Raw genomic sequence first — 16,121 nt, 5'->3', positions numbered from 1 at the left:
TGATGCCAATATAACTAACAGGACAATTTCTTAAAGTTGAAGCTCTTTATGGCTGACAGATATTGATCAGATTTTCTGTCTAACAGGGGGGGGGGGGCTGATCCCATCTCTAACATGGAGAATCCTACAGACATGGAGCTGCTCTCGGACAACTCCTCAGACACAAGCACTGATTCTCATTTGTGGGATGAGGTGTGAGGCGGGGTATCTCAAGTGTTCAAGGATGAAGCATCTCAACAGTGGCCCAGATTCATCATTGGCAAGGTTGAGTCGTGTCATGTCTCCCCACCACTACCTGGGGCCAGGAGAGTTACATTTCTGGCCCGGATTCTGGGTGAGCTGCCAGCGGATGTAAACAAATACAAGTCCATTTATTTTCACTTTGCTCCGATCTCACATTTCCAGACATTTAACACCAAGAGGACGTAATGTTTGCTGGTAACTTCTCTGCTAAAGGTGTTAGAATTGACTCCACATATCTGGAAGGCGGAGGCTTTGATTTGCACTCACACTCCGTTTTGTTTGACTCGACAACAACCACTTGATCTAATTCTACCCACTACCTTCCACAAATGGATTTGACTTTATTAGAGAATTTGGAATGAAAATGACAAATGTGTAGCTCACACACACACACACACACACACACACACACAGACACACACACGTGTGCCATTTCAATTTAAACTACATATTTAGTTATACAGCATCTTCAATATGCATTCAGCACTAACTGAGCGCAAAAATATTCAAAACGGATACTTCTCTTACCGGCTCAACAAATTCAAATTTCTTCTTCTCTTGCACTTCTTGTATTTTGAAAACATACTCAAGGGATGCATCATAGAAGAGTTGCCTCTCCTTATCAATCTGCGTGTCAGCCTGAGAATGAGAAAACAAACTGTTATTGCCACAACAAAGGGGGCGGGTCCAAATGAGAGAGCCCTGTGTGGCCAGAGCGCTAATCCCCACCTGGAGACTTTGGGCACAAACCATGGCTTTATTCTTTTGGGAGACACTCTGCCATAAAACCACATTAGTCAAAGACATGTTTGGAGATCAGGAATATTCGTTTAGCCGTTTACCTCCTGCAGATATGCCTCCTTCTTTTTGGATGATAAGCTGAGGTGTCTCTCAAGCGTAGAGTAGTATTTCTCAGTCTCCTTATCGAATTTCTTCTTCCCCTCCTAAACACGGTCCACAAGACACATGAAGAGGCATGAACATCAGCAAAAATAAAATAAAATTGTCATGCAGCCCTTTCCACCTGATGTGGGGGTGTGCGTGTCTCAACTGCCACTAGGTGGGGGTCAAGGTACGTTACCGCATGCCGTTCCCCACATGTCATTTGAAATTCCAGACCATAGATTATCACAGGTCATAAAGGGGGCATATGACTGTAATGACAAGTAGACAAAGCTGGCATGGCCAATAAGGATGATTCATTATCAACTGGCCAATAAACGTAATATATTCTCACAGTGCCCAAGCTGGGGACACAAGTTCCAGAAAAATACAAAAGTGTATATCATCAATAACACAATGTCACAGTCGGGATTGGCAGGATGCGGTTTGTGTGTTTCTCACGGGACTCAGGATTAAGACGAGGTGTCCCAGGAGGCTCCGAGGAAGAAAATGGGCTTCAAGGAAAAACAGAAAAAGCATTTGGATGAAGAGACTGAACATCTCACCCACAAAAAAAGGAATAATTAAAAATCCAGTTTGCAGGTTTTCATCCAACTCTGCCCAAGCAGAGAGGAGGAGCCGTCTGCGTGGGGGCAGGAGGTTGTCTCATCTGCATGTTTGACCTCTAACCCAAGCGCTGCCCTCTGAACGGCCGTCTCGCTGTGCAAACATTCATGAAGGTGCTAGTGGAGGGACAGCACGAGGGAGGGGAAGTGCGAGGACACGGCCAATGTAACCAGATCCTGCTTGTTTGTTTTCGTTCCCATGGCCCTGAAATTTAGCAAGTCTAATCTACGAGCTACTGATATGACATAGAAGACGGTTCTGCCTCAGCAGCCCCCAGAGCAGTTAAACACACCAGTAGAATTCACCACGAGACGCTGTTCCCCTTCCACATAACCACTACAACCACAGCGGGGAAAATCAATAGATCATTTAGCGTCTTATTTCCATCTCTCTTGTCATGAGTGGTCCAGGAATGATCTTTTCATGCGTGGAGAGAAAAAAAATCAAATAAAAAAATCAATTGCCCACTATTCAGGAACAAAGTGAAAATAAACAGGTGGATGGTAAAACAAACGTATGATTAAATATCATATACTACGCTGACAGGAAATATATTTCCCTTTAGGATCGAGTGTTTTTTCTTATGAGAGAACAAAAACGAGCCGATTGTGACTGCTGTTTGACGTGACATTGTTTTGTGAGCATGCATTTGAAGCCCTGGGAGACAGACACACACACACACACACACACACAATGGAGCTCACATTAAATTAAGAGCTTTGGTTTGGCCGAGCCCCGCAGTCACAGCAGGAATCTCCCGGCACTGCTGACGAGTGCGAGTGTGCCAGAAGACTCCTTGACCCCCCCCCCCCCACGTCTGGACCAACTTTTTCACACTTACAAAGAGCGAGGAGTGACTCAGATCAGCGAGGCAGAGCCAGCATGATTAAGTCACACATAGTGTCCTGCCTTTCTTTTGATCCAGGCACGACATTTGCAAACTGGCACTACCCTAATGATAGCCTTGGAGAACACCAGGTGTGTATTGGTTTGTCCATGTGCTAACCCCTCCCCCTGCAATCAGAGTGGAATGTGAGCCCAATTCAAATTGAACAGACTCTTCCAGAGAAGGCGCAATATATATAAATATTTCCACATTCACATCCATGTCTTCTTCCGCCATGTTTTGGACTGCACTGCTCCCTCCTTCTCTGGGAGAGTGCATACGTACACACATATACATGTATACCCCAAAGTACACACGAGCAGGGAGTTTGTGACTAATGCCATCTCCCCCAGAAGTAATCAGCTGGTTGGCCATGGATGAAGCCGAGCCACTTCCCAACACTCTGTGGTGCGCAAAACACACATGAACCCGGCACTTGGGAGATTTCCTCGTCGGATTGCTTTGTTCACCCTCATGAATAAATCAGATGCAGGAAGAAGAAGATTCTGATGCGGATTCCTGAGCGGGGAAATTTCAAACCGGCACATCTCATGTCACTGTTTAAGGAGTGCTTTGATGCCAGCTGTAGGGTGGGTGGGTTTGCTAATTGCGAATACGACGGTCCCAAAGAGGAGAAGGTGGAGAGAAACTGCGGGCGACTTTCCTTCCGGTCATCAGGTGTTGCTCAGGCTGCTGAAGAAAGGATGCTGAGGAGAGGCACGAAGACAGCGGGAGGAGTGTGTGGACACTGGCCGTGCATCGCTCGTTTTGACACTGTCCCCAACGGGCCTCAGGGCCATTATTTTTGAGCTTATCGTCACCATGGCAACAGATGTAAGCAGCACGGGAGTTTGAAACGTGTGTGTGTACATAGTTAAAAAAGCCCGGATTCCACAACACGATCACACGACACTTCCTCACTTGCGTCAAACATCAGAAAGATGTCTGTCCCCTCACCTGAGATCCCACTTCCTGAGAAGGCATCACGACAGCAAGAAGTTGGCTAATTAACTTGCAATAATTACAAACATCTGCTTCTGAGGAGTTGAAAAAACAACTTCCCGACTTCTTAAAATATCCGTGTTTTGTGCGTGCCGTGCTATGAGTGAAACTGCCATGCTCGGGTCTGAAAAATGAATATTTATCAACATCTAAAGTAGTTTATAGTACTGAAGCTCTGTAGACGACACACACTTTGCTGGTGAACAAAGATCTTTCCTTTGTGTTTGATCTGAGGCTAACTCTGAAGGTCGGAGCAAAGCTGCAGGGAGAGGGAAGAAAAGGCTTCGCACAGGTCAGCGATGACTAAGCGACCCCTCACACGGCCCTAAACATGTTCCAGTTGACAGGATGTTATCTAATCTTCTCATAAAGTTCAGTTAGAAATGTCTAACAGAACCGAATAGTGTCCATACTAACAGTTTCTGCTTTGAAGAATAAACACGACATGAGCGCCTCCTCTGCGTCTCATTCTCAGCCATGAAAACGGAAAACACACAATAAAATCATCTGTCCTTAAGAACCAATCATCTGTTTGAAGGATTATGGGAGACACTTAATAGAAACTCTGCAGCCTTACAATACGCTCAGGCCCTTTACTTTAGATCGGTGCTGTATGATGTCGCCGTTCAGAGTTCTCACAACTCATTCAATACATTCGGCTTTTGCAGAAGGCCAGAAGATGATCTTTTTGCAGAGGATAGCTTCTGCCGCCCAACAGGTAAAGGCCGACCTGCCTCGTGGAATTCAAGAGAAAAAGTCATTAGATTGTGACGCTGTTAGATTAATGGTGTTTCTGATGTATTGAGTAGCGCACAATGATGGGGCAGACATGAGAATAATGGAAAGAAATGGGTTTATTCATGCATTTTTGTTGTTTACCGCAGTGCAACGTTTAAGTCATCCGCACTGCTGTCACCTTAATTTCTATTATTTTCTCACTGTTATGAGGGGTTTTCAACGCGCAGGCTGCTCGCCTGTCTTGTGTGTCCATTTGCTTTGCGTGTAATCTGTGATATACTAAACGACAGTCGGACAAAATGTATTATGCAATATGATTGGGTACGTCTCCGACAACAGTTCCATGTTTCGCTCGTTTGGTGGTTTAAGTAACGCTGTGTGTGTGTGTGTGTGTGTGTGTGTGGGGGGGGGTCCCAACCTGTGATGCATTAACAGTGTGAATAGTTTAGCGCTCAAACCATGAGTCGATAAACGTTAGATTAACCTGAATAAAATAGGTACCCGCCTATCTACGGACCTTTTTTGTGTGATTGAAAAGTGTTTGTGTCGCCCACAGCTCGCGAGCATATCTCGATGGCACTTCAATTGATCCCCTTTTACTCCGCTCCGCGTTTTGGGTCGCATACTTTGGGATTCTCCAGCATGAATGCTCTGCCTCTCGAGGCCAAAACTCGCCAAGAATCATCCCATGTCTGTGCACCCTTTGTAGGCCGAGGACAGCTCACATTATCGTGGCCATCCGACTCCCATCTGGGTTTCACTAATCACACTCAGCCAGTGAGGGCTCCCTATGGTGCCCCGAACGTTGAAGACCCTTGAAAGGGAGCAGGAATACCACCCACCAGTTAGAAACCCTGGTATTTTCTTGAGGGAAACTCCCCTGGGGAAAATTCTAAAAGGCCGTAAAAGAAAATCTGAGCGCACACACAAAAAATAAATGTGTGGATCAACTTTAGGCTTCTGTTGGTTGCTCAGTCTGTGGAAGAACAACCACATTACAGTGTGAGCGTTCAGGCCCATGGTTGAGGTCCGAGTTGGAGGAGATTAGTTGGGGTTAAGGGTTAGCAGATGTACCCTGAAACCAGAGCAGATTTTCATTCATGGTGTCAGTTCTTTGCCTGGGAAACTACCAGCCAACAACAAATGCCTCGAAACTTACATCTTTTAAAAAGACGTGGTAAATCCATGTTGCAGTGAAAATACACAATTGTTTAATTTCTCAAAGCCTCCTTGCTGTGCATTTCCTCAATTGAGGGTTTTATTCCTAAACATTCTTTGCTTCAGCCTCGTGTGAAGCAGACTGTGCCTAATTTGTCCTGCAATGCTGCAGTCAATCTGCTGGTGTGCTATGGCCGTGGAAGTGTTGTGCTTGTGCCTCAGAAGCTGATACACTGGTACGTAACCTCGGTGGGATTACTCGCATTTTATACCCAAATAAGGCAAGAGCTCCGCCGTTTTGTCCGTCTGACGTTCACAGACATGAAGCGCAGTAACTGGAGGGGTCAGGCAGCCCGCGGATCTCTCCAGATTCTCGAAACAGTGGAAAGTTACTCTGTCACTCGTGATGTCTGCCTTTTATCTCACTCTGGTTTGGGCTAATGTTCAGCGGCCAGGGGGTCGCAGGGGGACAGGGGGGGATGGGCCGTATGAGGAGAAAGCCATTAGGAGGAAGTGGTCGGAGGAAATAAGAAGTAGTGGGAGTGACGGGGGCTGTGGAACCATTTCATAAACAGAGCGTCGGCGCAATAACAAATTCTCTCTCTCTCACTCCACTATGATGGTGGAGAGAGAGAGAGAGAGACAGATGGCAGCAGAATGTGCCGTTTCATTACAGTAGATGCATCGGATGGTTGAGACATGAAGCGACAATGGTTATTTAGTCTGAGGCAGTAGAAGGGGAGAGTGATTGATGTTCACACCTCAGCACCAAGAAGTGCAGTAGAAATGACTACCTTTGCAGACCAGCGGCTGTCAAGTCCTGTTAAATAAATCAAGATGGACGAGGAGGGAGACTTTGAGGCTGGAATGTCCCTCACAGGGTTTGGGCTTGTGTAAAGATGTGCAAATAATTCACAGAGTCCAGTGGAGAGTTAGAAGTGGACTCAGGAACTCAGTGGGAGATCTGTGTAAGGGCTCGAGTTCTACCAATGCGGTCATGTGTGATCTCATCAAGGGAGAGACCACAAACAAGCTGCTGTACTTTCATTTCATGCCTTTGCGTTGGCTGGGCATGAAAGCCTGGCTTGTAGGAAAAAGGCCACACTATTCTTTGCAGTCCGACAACACATCCACCGTGGAACCCGGACGCCTCCAAGCAGCACGGTGCCGGACCCCGACTGATATCAAGCCACTATGGCCAATCGGTGAGGAGAGGAATGCATTGGCTGGAATAGCACCACAGTAATCTGATTACAAAAAAGGTGAATGCATTTAAATAAATACTGTAAATATACAATATGATGGGTGAGTCACACAGAAATTTGAACTCGCACGTCTTCAAATCTTTTAATACCTCACACTTATTTAAACACCCCTTCTGTCTAATTAAAACACTTCTTCTGATAGTGTCGTGTTTGATTTTGATTTAACATATTTATACTGTTTGGGGCGTTGTGGAGGGGAGAGGCTGAGAGGTAAATGTGTCAGAATTATCGTGAATTACCCTCCGCAGTTCAGTTGCCAATAGAACGTACCGTCTCTCCCGGTCTCTTACCTTTGCAGCGCCGATTTGCTCCTTACGAAATTTTTCCAGGGGAGTAATCAACACATCATCAGCATTCTGAATCTGAAATCAGAAACAAGGAGAAAATAAAATACAGACAAATGTCAGACGGAGAGGAATGTGATCTGATTAACCCGGAACACGTCATAAAGAAAATGTGTCTCGTAATCTAGCAGTAAAATCAAACCCAGAATGACTTAGAATCCAATCATCCAGTCGTTTTATTACACAGGTCTTGCTTCACACAGAAAATCTAAGCCCCCGAGAATTATCCAGCCCGAGTCAAATACAGATGCATTGGGTACAAACACAAGTGGAGGAGAAAGCAATCGCATTCATTAATATCTCCTCAGCCGGTCTCAAAGAACAATGTGCTGCCGTGAGGGACCCAGAACGAGTACAGCAGAGATAAGAGGTAGAGCACTCAACAATGGGTTCAGCGCGATTGAAGAAAATGGAGCCGTTTTATGAGCTGTGAAGCACCGGCGTCGTCAGACATCACTGAATGATGACACGGCGCAGCAGACGAGGGAGCTCGACAATGGCAGCCTGCGATGCATTTAAATGTTTGAGGCATGTCCTCACACATTGGTGACCTCTAAATGAATAAATAAATAAAAAGGTCTCTGCCGGAGCCTCCACCTTCTCATTCCAGACAGAAACAGATTAGGGGAGATATATCGCGCCAATTACAGTCTGCACCCAATCCTTTGTTGTCGAGCGTTTCGGAGAAGGTGCCATTAAGGTGCTTCTGAATTCCCGCCGAAGATGGGCTCTCAGCCACCGAGATCAGATGACATCAGACCGGCTGGGGCGGCTCCACGGGAGGCACCGTCACAAACGACATGGCTCTTTGGTTGATTAAGGGTGTTATTCTGCGTGTATGTGATCAACTGAAGGGCTGAGCTCCAGAATACATCTGTGACACCAGCACTAATTTAGAGGTGTCGGCTCAGACGGACTGTCAGTTTCCCAGCTCCTTTCCTCTGAACACACACACACACACACACACACACACACACACACACACACACACACACACACACACACACACACACACACACACACACACACACACACACACACACACACACACACACACACACACACACACACACACACACACACACACACACACACACCGTCTCGGGGATGTAGCTTTTGTTTTGAGCCATTAATCACGGCGCATTTTCATTGTCCCAAAATAACCCTGTCAGCACGATCACCCAACCGGAACGAGTTGCTTCAAAGGGAAGCTGCAATCTCTCTGCAGCCCACGGTGTCTCCCTCCCATTGTTACATGCCGTGTTGTGGGATGTTGTGAGCGTGTACTGTGGACTCCTAACTTTGTTGCAATGATTTCATTAATTGATTTCATTACACCGCGGTATTTGTGGTCCGTCAAATATAGAAGCTTCACAAGCACAACCTTGTTCGGATGATGGTGGTTACGCTGTGTTACAACTGACAATACCTTCGGTCTAATGTCGTACACGACATTTACTCTATAGAGTCAACAGAACACTGAGATTTCACCCATCATGACTTATCATTGTGCGCCATCACTGGAGGGTGCAATGGTGCATTATGGTTGTTTGTGCAAGTAGTATTGCATTGACTTAGCAACATGTGGTAAACAAGCAGCTGGCTTGTTTCATTCTGCTTGTGCATACATTTGAAAACAAAAAGGAACAAAAAAACGAAAGTGAGTCGAGTAACATCCTGATGAAATGATTCATTGATTAGTTTAATTGTGACAACTTTCATTCTTTATCTATATGTTGTTTCATATCACTGTTTTGTATTACTGGTTTGATTTTCTGTTCGTCATCCTCAATATGTTATGTTTTTGCAATATTTGACAATTACAGACAGTCATTGGACAAATGGAAACATAATCAACACTCATCTGCGTGCTCCCCTCCCAAATAAAGTCTCAATTGTCCCTCCCGGCTCCCCGTACAGTCAAGATGGCGGCGAATATAACAAGAACTGGGGTCTTGTATTGAGCCTCGTATTAAATAAGTGGAAGGAAGACGATGACATTGAACCAAAGCCATTTAGTTACAAGTGACTTCACTGGGAGCGTGGAGGGCATCTGACGTTCATCAAGTCTCGCTGGTCTAATCCTCCAGTCATGTCAAAGTCATCACGTTATCTACCGCGTCAACAGCAAGAATTCTACCACTCGGCCAGTGTGATGATGTCATTTCCTCCGCCTTATCTCACATGCTTTCAGTCTAATTGAGCCTGCAGCATTACCCCGTTTTAAATGTAGATTTCCAATATTCACGCCGTACTTTTTTTAAATTTTCAGTTGGACAGACCTATTAAATATACAGCACCGGGAGCCTGTGGGATCCAATATTAGGAATTGAACTTACACTTTAAAATTGTTCATTTCAAATGGATCAACAGTAAAGTGCTGGTGGGGGGCAATTAGTGAACATCCCAACCAAACCAATGCAGAATACAGACAAAGGGCATTGCGATCAGCATGTCAAGATTCCAGAGGCTCAAGAGTTCAGATCACTTAACTTCCAATAAGCCAATTTAGATACATACCGTATATTGAAAGAGACCAACTTATTCAAGACTCAATGGATCATTTCAAACGGGCATTGTGCCGAACGTCCTCAGCAACAGCCTCTGAACAGGATTTAATCCATATGAGCGCGCACAGTGTGACGCTTGAGAGGATGCACTAGTGCTAGGCAATCACCATTCAAGATAGGGGCAGGAATGTCAACGTGTTATATTCCCTTTGCTCCTGCTTTTAGCCGTCCTAGTATAAATTTACGCTCGGAGGTTAATTTTTCGGAGACAGATCAGGATGACTCGTGAAAAGCGTGATTTTGCCTTTGAGTATTTAGTATCTGTTTGAATGAGAGTAGTTTTGAAAAACAGCAGTCTTCTCTGCCTCCATCTCTCCATGAGAAATGAACCCTTATGCATTTCGCCTTTTTTTCCCCCACAGCTTTTCCAACACGTTCAGTACAATTTTGAAAACAATATCTTTTCATATTTCCCTCGCAGTGAAGTCGACAGAACACCGACGGCCAGGTGAGCGCTCATCACTTCATCGGCGCACAAAACGCTTCGACGACACAATTTTTGGGAGAGGATCGTCTTATGTGTTCTGGAAATGTTTATATTATACATGCATATTGTGTTTCAGATCTACTGCAATGGCTTCCGGTGCATACACTGTAGGTTGTACGCGGTTCATTCAGGGGGGATGTGTTTGTGCAATTCCGTTCCTATATGCCTCTCGGTTATAATCATCACAGCATTTACTTGTAAACGGCTCCGCCTCACTGGCTACAGTCGGCACGTCTAGAACTGGGTAGTAAATAACTTTTATAGGCTTTTTGCCCGTTCCGTTTTGACAATGTCCTCACAATGAAAAAGTCATCTTAATGCACCTAAAGCCCCGCTGCCAGACTGAAAATCTAACACACACACAGACTTCTCCAAAACTAATTTCCAACCTTTCACCGCTATATTTTTGTGGCATCCACTGCAATTTTTTTAGCCTTAGCACCTGATGTTTATTGAATCCAGACAAATAATTATTGATGACGGATTGACAGGAGGCTAATATTCACTGAAGTTTGACCGTGCCCCAAGTCTGATGCTGTCAACAAGCTATTGATCTTGGAACAGTAAAAAAAAAAACTGCAAGAACAATATATTGTAAGTTTATTCAAGGGTAAAAGTACCGGCCAGGTAATTGTGTCCATCCGTTTCTGAATTAAGCAACAATATTGGCAGACAATGGAGGGATTCTTGGAAGGGATCACATTTCCCCGTTAGGTCCTCACTTCAGTTTAGCTGTTGCGTGTGAATGATCGACTTAAATATTTTGACATTGATATGCAGCTGATTTCAATGTACAATAATGTTGATTTATTAGGCGCGAGATCCAGAAGCAAGACCCAGTGTCGACGAGGAATGTTAATAGGTGCTGCTGGTAGAGCTTCGGGGGTGAAGAACACGGGTGTGTTGTGTTCCTTTTGTCTGAGTGCCGGACATCTACTCTTCTTGGTGAGTCGTATTACAGCTAACGAAAGCCAGCGCCGTCAAATAAAAGTACCGGCATCACTCGCACCAGTAATCACAATGACGGCAGCGGTACCCAAAAGGAATTTGCTCACACCTCCTTTAATGAGTTTGGCTAAGACCCCACAGCCTAATTAATGTGTTCAATAATGTGTTTAATAAATAGTTTTGCCATTGTCATTACGATGTCCCCCTTTATGCAGGCGGTGTGACCTTTGTCAAAGGTGGGGATGCCGTGTGTCTCAGTCACTTCTGTCTGAAGATTGTTTTGGAGGTGTGTGTGTGCGCCCGTGTGTGTGGCAGAAGGTAACAATCTCATTGCAGAGCTAAATCTCTATCTGGTGCAGCACTGGTACCTGCAACAAGCTGAAGAAAAAAAGTCAGCCTCCCCTCACTTTTTATGAGCTACGGAATTAAAAACAGACATTCTAAAAAGGTGGAGCCGCAGTGCGAGAGTGGATGCGACACATTTGCCCCACACGTGTCATCACAGTGGCTGGTTCGATTAGGTTTGAAGAAAAGTACAGCTGTCCCCGGGCTGCAGTCCCACCGAAACTAAACATTTAAAACGACGACCTGACTGTAGTCATAACAAGTGAAATTGGATCCTAAAATGTTTTACTTGCTGTCAGGAAGTGCGTAAAGTTGGCGGGGGGAGTTTACCGAGGGCCCCGAGTCAGAGCGATAATTTGTCATATATTCACGGCCTAATTTCTGGATACCTGGTGAAGCTTCAGGTTGATGGATCAGATGCAAAGAGAGGGTCGCATGGCTCTGTTGGATCCAGTTCCCGATGATCTCCACCTGGAACGCACCGAGTCAATAAGGCTTGGTTTGTTGGACTAATCAGGGTTTGGCCATTATCTGGAAGACTTTTTGTGCTCGTCATTTTCAACATATCCTTTGTTTATCGATTTAGATTGAGGAGAAACGGTTTCCTCCACCTTTGCCTTCACTAAGCCATTAAAAAAAAGAAACCGGGAACCTAAGCTGCCATCACAATGCCTCCATGTAATTTCTCGAACCACATGTAAAGAAAAAAACCCCAGAAAGGTTACATTTTGTTACGTATTGTAAGACTTTGAATTATCCTCCCTGCAATTATAGATTAAATGCAGTATACCGTGAGTTAACGTGTTGGATGCAGCCAGAGACGTCATGTCAAGGTGAGGTGTATTTTAGCTGCATGGTGGATTGCACAAAGGTTTGATATAGTGAGCTCCAAATACTTCCCAGACTTTGATTAAACAAACCACCAAGCATGTTCAGAGGAACAATGGCCGCCTTTCTTTCACACTGTTGTTTCAGGGTCAACAAGGACATTCCTCACAGTGCACAGCCCGGCACACAAGTCACCCACAGAGCAGAGTTAGTGTACCGTTAAATCCTGAGAAAACGGCAGCACTTTATACCATTTAGTTTCAGCTCTGTGGCAGAGACAAACGATGTATAATTGAACATGTTTAAAGGCCATTGATGAAAATGTACACCAAAGGAAAAACGCTGCACTGCAAACCGGCTCTTCAGGGACTGTGAGGTATTTTGTGTTGTTTATCTCAAAGAAGAGGAAATGGGGAACAGCTTGTTGAATATTGTTTTAAGATGTGGACGATAGCTGTTCAAAACAAAGGAATTTTTATTTGTATTCAATTGAAATTGAGAAAACTTAGACTCTAAATGAGTACATTGAACAATAATCTACGTCTTAACTTTTTTCACCATCTGCCATACACGGCTGGATTTAAAAATCCAGGAATCATTTTTTTACTTGTAATAAGCCCTGGCTGAAGCTTTCTTCGTGCGAGAACACTGTTCTCAACACAGCCAGAATAAAACTATGGCAACACTCGGCTGGCATACAAGAGCAGCAGAGGGCATCACAACAAGCCACACCAACCATTCAAAATGAAGTTTAATTAAAATGTATACAATTTAATGCGACTGTTCACAAGTCGGATTTACATGACACTATACTGTATGTATGATAAGAGTTTATATATGAATATTTTCTTCTACCTTTCAATAAAAATAACAGGAAACCCTATCTGTTGACCAGTGCAGTGATAAAAGGCTTCCTCCCAGAGGGATACGAGCGTCCAGAACCCACAACATCAGGGCCCTGCCCTTCCACTCCTAAATGCCATCCGAGCTCAGCAGTGCTGAACCTTCTCAAGCCATGCAGAACTTGAACCACTTTCACTTTTTTTGATGCTGCTGAAAGGTTTTTCAGCAAGGGAATTATAGCAGACCTTTTTTCATTTTTTTTTAAAGATAGAATTTGGGAGGAAGTCTTCCTGTGGAATAACACGCTTGGGGTAGCCGGTGAGCCAATCATAAAGAGCCCAAGCTGAAAGATGTCAGGCCCGGCCACCTGCCAAACCAACAGACAATAAAGCGCTTCATGCCTGACGAGGCCAACAGAGATTGGGCTCTTGGTAAGAGTCCATCCTTCTGTACAGTATGCTAGTTAACAATCCACAAAGGACGGGAGGCCCCATATGAGATAAACATTTCAAAGCTGATGGAGGAAGCCGGTGAATGCAGAGCCTCTTATCAGTCTGTGTCCTTCTATTTTCACCGCATAGATTAAGTGCAGATGTGAAATGGGAGTTAGTGGGATGGGGCCTGGAATCTGGACTTTATTTCAGAATCAGCTGCTGAAAGTTTAGACCCATTCAGCGTGACAAGTATCGCAAGTATTTTTTTTAACCAATTTGTGGAACTGGCTTATCTGCCGCCATCTCCGAGCAGCTACAACCCTGACCAATAGAAGCCCCATCTGGGAGCCATTGCAGTTAAAGTCGAGTCTCATCTAGTACAATTCACAATATTTCATGTTTTGCAGATCGTATCCGTCCCTTGTCGAGACGGATTTCATGCGTTTGGCAAACATGTCTGTTTGAGATGCGCTAATTGAGTTTCGGCAGACCAACTGCCTTCAAATGACATAAAAACCAGAATGAAACCTTCTGGTCATCTCCTCTCTCTCCGCCCCAACCAGATGCGCACACTATGATGGAGACTATCTGGGAAACATTTCAGGAATTTCCTCTGTGTGCTCGCTCATGCGCCAGTGAGCGCTTTATCGTGGAGTGAAAGATGTTCGGTTCAAAGCACTCTGGCAAATGAGATTTTCGAAAAGAATATTTGAGCCAATGACAGACGTCTGAAAAGTCATGTTTGGCACTTTTCAACCTGACAATCGGACGTCTCCATATTTTGGTTTGCGCGCAGTCATCCCCGCTTCTGTATCTGCGTTTTGCTCAGTGTGAGATACGCCGTCTGCCGTTTGCTGCATCAGTTTCCAGTCAGAGACCAGCACACAAAGCACGTTAAACAATAAAAAAGTCGGAATTTCACTGTGAAAGAGCGACTGTTCAAACTACACGCCAACACAAGTGTCTCCACTAAAGTTCCATTGTGAATCGTCTATTCTCAGCTACGATTTTTATCAAACATAATGACTAGAATGCGGACATGTTTGTGAAACACAAACTAATGCAAGTCCTGAAAGGAAAACGGATCTCCGCAGATCGCGCTATATTCTTTTGTTCCTCATGGCGTCGAAACAATTTGTTTGTTGCCACCGACATGTCTTTTGAAGTAAAACGATGAATTATTGAACAGCTGTAGAACAATATATCAGTTGTGTATTTGAGTGAGTTAAATTGGACTATTATCCTGGCCTTTACACTTTAAAAAAGGTTTTTGGAACAGTGATTCAACGACCATGGGGAATAATATAATATGCTCACAATGAGTTTATGGCTACTTTGAGAACTACAGCATTCCCTTTCATTCTACAAATGGGTATGATTGAAATAGAAATCTGTAATTATTCACTTTTCATGTGAGCATTTACAAACTCCCCTTCTCTCTTGCTGCTAGTCACACCGACTGGGGCCATTACAGCTTGCGACTATACATGAAGGCTTCATTCAATCTTTTGCATAGTGACAAATAATATTGAGGAGTACCAGACATCCGGATCTTATGGATGTATTAGTTATCGCACAGCTCTCTAAAGACAATAGCATTGTGTACGCTATAGATTCTGAATTAAAGAAGAACTACACCCACTTTTTAAAAGTCACACCTTATTCCTACGGTCTCAGACAGTTAAAAATATCTCTCCCACGGACAAAATACATGTGCTAAAACTCAAATGTTAATGACATTAGGGATAGAGTGTGGAACTGCTCCACAGAGAGAAGTTGTAGAGATGACAGAGAGGACCCAGGGGAATGATCGGAGAATATACAGTAAGTGTACATGTTCTGTTTCACTCCTGGCAACCACAATACAATACATTTTATTTGGATTAAAAAAATTAAAAAAACATTCAGTCTCCCACTCTTCACAAATATTCATTGGAATATTAAACTCTCTTCAGGGATCGCAATAACATATTTGAATTGTTCATCAGGGGATGTACGTACCCATTTTAGATAAATACTCAACTTGTGAATTCAATCTGGATGCATGAGAAGAGCTATATTTACTAGAGATGCTCCGATAAGCATTTTTGGGGCCGATCACCGATTACCGATCACCAAAATCATTGCCGATCACAGAATGGCAGGGCAATGGTAATCTGTTATCTATAATTTAGCAGAGTTCACTTTGTTTAAAAGGCTGCCGCTATCAAACAGTTACAGCCATATATTCATTCACCTATTTCATAACTTTCATACAGATCCCTTTGGGATTCATTCAGCGCAATACCCCCCTATTTTATGTGCACAATTTGTAGAAATTAAACTAACTATGAATTAACTGTATTGAAGAAGAAAAAAACACACAAGTAGCGCTCACTCACAGCGAGTGATGGAGACATGGCATCAAGTGCAGCGCTTTTGCTGGCCAGCCGCGGCTTTTTGGAAGTACTACGTCTACATTTGACATCATTCCAGACGGGAGAAGTCATTTTGCTTTCCACAGCCAAGCTTCGCTCTGCTG

At 44.2% G+C, this 16,121-nt stretch overlaps 1 protein-coding gene across 4 annotated transcripts in view; it reads right to left on the bottom strand.

The window, feature by feature from the left end:
- The window catches only part of LOC130210264 (rho GTPase-activating protein 42), a 58,335-nt gene that overhangs the window by 15,057 nt on the left and 27,157 nt on the right, over positions 1-16,121 (bottom strand). For all 4 annotated transcript variants that reach the window (XM_056440289.1, XM_056440290.1, XM_056440291.1 and 1 more), the window contains exons 4-6: positions 7,092-7,163; positions 1,086-1,187; positions 772-882 (exon numbers count right to left, since the gene is read on the bottom strand). In XM_056440289.1, the coding sequence (XP_056296264.1) occupies positions 772-882; positions 1,086-1,187; positions 7,092-7,163 (285 nt within the window). The remainder of the gene's footprint in view (positions 1-771; positions 883-1,085; positions 1,188-7,091; positions 7,164-16,121) is intronic.

This window comes from Pseudoliparis swirei, chromosome 20, assembly GCF_029220125.1.
Source record: "Pseudoliparis swirei isolate HS2019 ecotype Mariana Trench chromosome 20, NWPU_hadal_v1, whole genome shotgun sequence".
Taxonomy (NCBI): Eukaryota; Metazoa; Chordata; class Actinopteri; order Perciformes; family Liparidae; genus Pseudoliparis; species Pseudoliparis swirei.
Note: the sequence above shows the minus strand (reverse complement) of the source record. Positions and strands in the feature narration are given on the sequence as shown.